General features: G+C 39.9%; 1 protein-coding gene across 1 annotated transcript in view; it reads left to right on the top strand.

Moving 5' to 3' along the window:
* Positions 1 to 6,000, top strand: part of depdc5 (DEP domain containing 5, GATOR1 subcomplex subunit) — a 76,330-nt gene that overhangs the window by 45,083 nt on the left and 25,247 nt on the right. Inside the window, exons 29-31 of the mRNA XM_019878839.1 lie at positions 1,534 to 1,622; positions 2,266 to 2,319; positions 5,534 to 5,690. Coding sequence (XP_019734398.1) covers positions 1,534 to 1,622; positions 2,266 to 2,319; positions 5,534 to 5,690 — 300 coding nt within the window. The remainder of the gene's footprint in view (positions 1 to 1,533; positions 1,623 to 2,265; positions 2,320 to 5,533; positions 5,691 to 6,000) is intronic.

The raw sequence follows: 6,000 nt of genomic DNA, 5'->3' as shown, positions 1-6,000 counted from the left end.
CCTGGGCGCGACGGGTGTTCTCAACTCGTCTTTTGTTGTTCAACCGCTGTTCCCAAATTATTCATTCCCCTTTTGTGACCGAGTTTCGCCCTCTCCCCTGTGATTGCCCACCTGCATTGACGTGCTAATTGTGGACTTCAACAGCCCTCCGGCCAGGTGGCCGGCGCCTTTGTGCACAGGCATTTGGGGGTGCTGGATACGCACCCAAACGTTTAGATGTGCCCAAATTAAATGAAACTTTAAACATGATACAATTTTGCTCATAGATTCCTCTAACACTTATTGAATAAGTTTTTGCTGCAGCACCGAAAAAAGGAGTGCTGTGGTGGTGTTATTTTAAAACGCACGCTTTATTAATGGCTTTCACAGTCTCAACAAATACAGTTACGTCTGTCCATCTCTGTGCATTCTCTTCTTCCGTTCGACTCGAGAGGCGTTCATGACCGCCTCGGAAAAGAGTTAATTAACTATTCCTTCATTGAAACTACGAAAATGGAAAACAATGCATCAAAACAGAAAATCAAGCGAGGAAATCACAAAATAAATTCTATAGCCCCCCTAATGAATTTATTTTGTGATTTCCTCATTTGTGAATACAGTACACAACAAAGGAAAATGCTTCATTAAATAAGTTTTTGTTGCAGTTCCGAAGAAAGGAGAGCTGTGGTGTTTTTTTTTTTTAAATGCACACTTACCAAAATGGCAAAATAAATTCTGTGGGGGGGGCTATAGAATTTATTTTGAGATTTCCTTGCTTGATTTTCTGTTTTGATGCATTATTTTCAATTTTTGTAGTTTCATTGAAGGAATCATTAATTTGTTTTTCGGAGGCGGTCATGAACGCCTCTCGAGTTGAACGGAAAGAGCGTAGCTCCATCTAGTGGATGCATTGTAGATTGCGTTTTATAATCCAGTGCGTCCAATATCTGAAAAAAATTACAAAATAGGCCATTCATTGAAGGTGCGCCTCATAATCTAGTGCACCTTTTTGTGCGGAAAATACGGTACGTACCTACCTACCTATTTACCTACCTAACTACTTACCTTACTGTGGGCAATTGTTTAGCAACCACTTAATTTGTATGCAAAATAATTAAAATTTTTGTATTGTCCCATTAGAGAAAATCACAAATACGCATGAATGGTAGGTTACAACAAAAACTCCACAAATGGACAAATTTGCAAACATTGTACTGCAATATGATGGGTTCCACTCTTACTGACACTCATAATTCACTTACATTGCACTTTATTCCCCAACTTAGGTTTACAATGTCCTTGTCATGGTAACACGGTCTTGGGGCTTTTATTTTAAATTATTTTTTTATGTAAAATAAAAACTTTTCTTGTAAATGGAAACATGCAAGTATTCCACTGCAATGGCGCAATTGTTATTCCTCTAATCTGCCAATGGTAAGGCAGTTTGTAAACTGCAAATGACAATGACATTTTTCCTAAACAGGGAGCAGAGAGAGAGATTTGAGAATGGAGAAAAAAACTGACAATGACAACACTCAACCCCTTCTGTTTCAGGCAAACAAGCTACCCACAAGCAGATGACAATGTTGTTTACATTAGTGGAGGGACAGAAGAATATGCTCAAAGTCCTGGCAACAATGGTGGTAAGCATACTCCAAAACATGCTATCAAAGTACTTCTTTAAAAATATATATTTTAGAAATAGTCCACAATTTGCCTCAGTTAATCATCAGATGTACCTGGTCTTGAATTTGCGCTTTACTTTGGAGTCAGCCAATCATCCAATAAGCATCTCCAGTTGATCCAAAATGCTGCTACCCGCCTCCTAACTGGAGCTCGTAAGAGGGGGCACATAATGCCAATTCTGGATTCCCTTCACTGGCTCCCAGTACATTTTAGAGTTCTTTTTAAGATCCTATTATTTGTTTTCGAATCTTTAAATGGCCTCACCCCACCTTACCTATCTGGGCTCTTCCACCCCTACACACCTGCCTGGTGCCTCAGGTCTGCGGACCAGACACTATGAGAGGTACCGAAAACCAAGCGGAGGCTCACAGTGGTTCAAGCCTTTTCCGTTGCTGGTCCCTCATTCCCGCTTTCTATTGTCTTTGTTCTTCATTTATTCTTTCATTGTTTCCTGTAGTGTGAATTCTTTTTGCTCCATATACAGCACTGTGTAAACAGTGGATGTTGTTTTAAATTTCTCTGTAAATACAGTTGAGTTGAGTTAGATGACGTGCATCTCTGCTGCTCTCTCTTCTTGTCTAAAATGTGACATCCGTACAGGGACCAACAATGCTTCTGAATTTGACGACTTCCCTCGAAATGGGGCCAATCCAAGTAAGTTATTCAACTAAATTAAGACTCCGCTGAAATATCGCATGAGCGTTCAGGCCCGACAACATCTATGAACTTATTTTTTATCATACTGGTATCGCCATCTGGTGGCAAAAGAAAATGTTTTATTTTTTAATGTTTTCCCCAAACTGGTTAACCGGAACTACAAAACCTAAAATTTGCTCAGAACAGTTTTAAGTCTTAGATCATACTAAAACACAAACTTATTTCACTTTTGCCAAATGCTGTTGCCATAAGCATGGGATTTATTTGTTCAGCCTATTTCATTACATCAAAGAAAAAAACTGACATCCTGTATGTTTACATGAAGATGTAAAATTTTCATGAAACGAAGCAAGAGAGAAGAGTAATCCTCTTGTCATATTTAATGGACTCGATACTTGCATTATAATTTCTCACTAGTACATTTATATCATGATATGTAGCATTATTGTTCAGAGATTCAGCTTTATTTGGAGCGGGGGGAGGGAGTGATCACGAGTTGAATCGAAGATTTTTCTGTCAGGAAAATGGCAATATTAATTGTTTGCTGAAGTCATTGAGCCCCAGTCTAAATGTGTGTAAAAACACATAAATCCTTTGCGCACACATTATCAGGCCTGGCAAAAAAAAAAAAATGTTGAAAGTTATTGTGCATTTTATTTGTTTATTTATTGAGTGGCAATGGCTCAGTAGCGGCCCTTACAAATTTTTATCGAAGCATTCCCGGTTGTCTGTTTCACCAAGATCTACGAAATGTTGGAGGCACATTTACCAGCTCAAAGACCGACCAAGAAGTCTCTGAGAACAATGTGCTAAACCTCCAACATTTTTAATTTAACTTTTAAATATGGCCCCATTTTTAGCCTTTTATAAGAGGACATATTTTAGTGAACTCCTTTTCAAGATTTCGTCCTATCGTCTTCAAACTTCGGGTGCTTCATCCAAAGATGTTTCATTTGAAAAGTTAAGTAAAGCTTTTTATTTCGTTGAACAGCTACTGTGGCGACACATTGCTTGCCAAGAAAAATGATGTCTGTTTTCTTGGTATAAACATGCATAGCAACTGATGAAACTAGTGATAAATTCAAGATTCAGCTCTAGCGTTTACCTAGGTCTACAAAAATTGGTAGGCATATCTTCAGTAACAGCCCATGACCTACCAAAAAGAGCCATGCCCTAAACCCAACAAGGAGTCCACCATTTTTACTTTTTTCAAATGTTTTTCATTTTGTAAAGTGGCCATATTTGATAAAAATTCTCTTGAGATTTAATCTGATGTACTATGAATTTTGGGTATGTCACCTAAACATCATTGCAACACACCGTGTGCCAAAAAAACAAAGTTGTTTTTGAAGGCCTAAAAATGCACAAAAGCACATGAAATTCAAAATATGCATTATTGTTTGCAGAAAAGAGTTAAAAGTGTGGTGTTTCTTAGCGAGCAGTGATAGCAGAAATTACATTTTGTTTTCACGCTTTGCAGATCCAGGTTCAGTCACTTTATTGATCCCGAAAAGGCGCAATTCCTTCGCCGTTCACCAGAACACAATCACACAGACAACGCACAGCATGCTATACAGTATGACAAGTCACACATCTCATTCACTGCTTCTGACGAATGAATTCGTCAAACAAAAAAGTAACGCTCACTGCCTTTTGAAGAGTGGCAAGAGGAAAGACATTTCTTCAAAAAAAAAAACGATCAAAAGGCCCATTTGAAGTTTGCCATAAGACACACCAGAAGGTGCTCTGGTCAGATGAAACCCAGGGGGGGCGCTTGGAACAGATTAGGGCATTTACATGGAAGATGCGTCTCTACTTACAAAATTTTGTCGTAAAGAAATTTCCTCCAGAATCAATTAATTACGGAAGTCGAGGTACCACTGTACATTATTTAAAAATGAGGATTCTTTCGCAGGGTTACATTTTCCACATGGACAGAGTGAGGCTGCTTTTTAGTTGAGCCCTCAGCGCAACAAGTGGATAAATTGTCAGAATTGTCATGTAGCTCAATGGGCCCCCGTGACTCCAGTCACTTAGCACAGCATTGCTAAGAGCAAATCTTCAACCAGGGGACGCAATGGAACTGCTATGTCATGTATTCCACAAGGCAGACTACACAAGGACATGGTGACCGGTCTTCAGTGTTTGAAACGTACTCACCGAAGGACCGATTTCTAACATTTCCAAAAAAAAGTTTGAGCTGTCAGAGTCATGAAAGTGAACTTAATTGAACTTCAAGGAGAGAGGTTCAGTTGCTGTGAAGAAGATTTCAGGAGACCTAAGAACGTCCAGAAACAGGACTGTGATTCAGCTGCAGGATTGGAGCACCACCAGTGCAGAACTTAGCCAGGAATGGAAGCAGGCAGGTGTGAGTGCACCTACACACTCAGTGAGGCCAAGACTTTTGTAGGATGGCCTGGTGTCAAGAAGGACAACAAAGAAGCCACTTGTCTGCAGGAACAACTTTAGGGATAGACTGATAATCTGAAACAGGTACGAGGATTGGACTGCTGAGGACTGCGGTAATGTCATTTTGTCTGATCAATCCCCTTTCCGATTGTTTGGGGCATCCGTAAAGAAAAAAAAAAAACGCTTGTTGGGAGAAGAAAAGGTGAGCACGAGCATCAGTCCTGTATCATGCCACCAGTAAAGCACCTTGAGACCATTCATGTGTGGGGTTACATCTCAGCCCAGGTACTGGGTTCACTCACAATTTTGCCTAAAAACACAGCCATGAGCAACGTTTCCCAACCATCCAAGACCCATTTGATGACGAAAAAAACCTTTTCCAACATGATTGAGCACCTTTCCACAAGGCAAAAGTGATCACTATGATGCTCAGGGTACAAACATCGACATTATGAGTCCAAGTCCAGGAAACTCCCCAGACCTTAAGCTGAACCCTTGAGAATTTGTGATCAATCCTCAAGAGGAAGATGAACAAACAAACTCACAAATTCTGACAAACATTGAAGAACTTTGAGGATGTCCTTCTCTCATAAGGGCAACAGAGGGCAATAAACCGTCTGTCGTGGTCAATGGAGAGAGCCTTGATGTAGAAAAATTCTAATATCTGGTGAGCGATGTCTACCATCCTGTGGTTAACACTGCTATTAGATTTATTAAGAGAAAGAGAGAGAGAGAGAGAGAGAGAGAGAGAGAGAGAAATACTGACATAAAATGAAATTGGTACCCTCTTTATGTCTGACAGTTCCCAGCTTCTGCTGTGCAGTGGGAGTTGACTGGAAATCTCTGACCACACCGGCCTGCTTGCCACTCACCACTGACTACTTCCCTGACCGGCAAATGCTACAAAGTGACTACACTGAAGGATGCTATGACTTACTGCCACACAGTGACCTGGAGAGGTGTTTGTCGACTTTTACTTTGACCCATTCATACCAAATAACACTTAAGGATAATGTACAAAATGTCAATGAATGAGGAAAAATATATCCATTTTTTCAACGGTTTACGAATAGGGCTGGACAATTAATTGAAAGTTCATTTTGTTCTCGATCTTTAAAACATTATAACCGAAGAAAAACTATTAATGTGCAGGACATCGTGGTGCATTTAAAACTTCCATCATTTGTGAAAGTTAACTAAATGCATCATGTTGCTTTTGGGGCAAGGGTGTACCGTATGTGATTCTTCCGTCCCTGAGCGTGCTTAAAG

Source organism: Hippocampus comes, unplaced genomic scaffold, assembly GCF_001891065.2.
Source record: "Hippocampus comes isolate QL1 unplaced genomic scaffold, H_comes_QL1_v1.1 scaffold85, whole genome shotgun sequence".
Lineage (NCBI taxonomy): Eukaryota > Metazoa > Chordata > Actinopteri > Syngnathiformes > Syngnathidae > Hippocampus > Hippocampus comes.
Note: the sequence above shows the minus strand (reverse complement) of the source record. Positions and strands in the feature narration are given on the sequence as shown.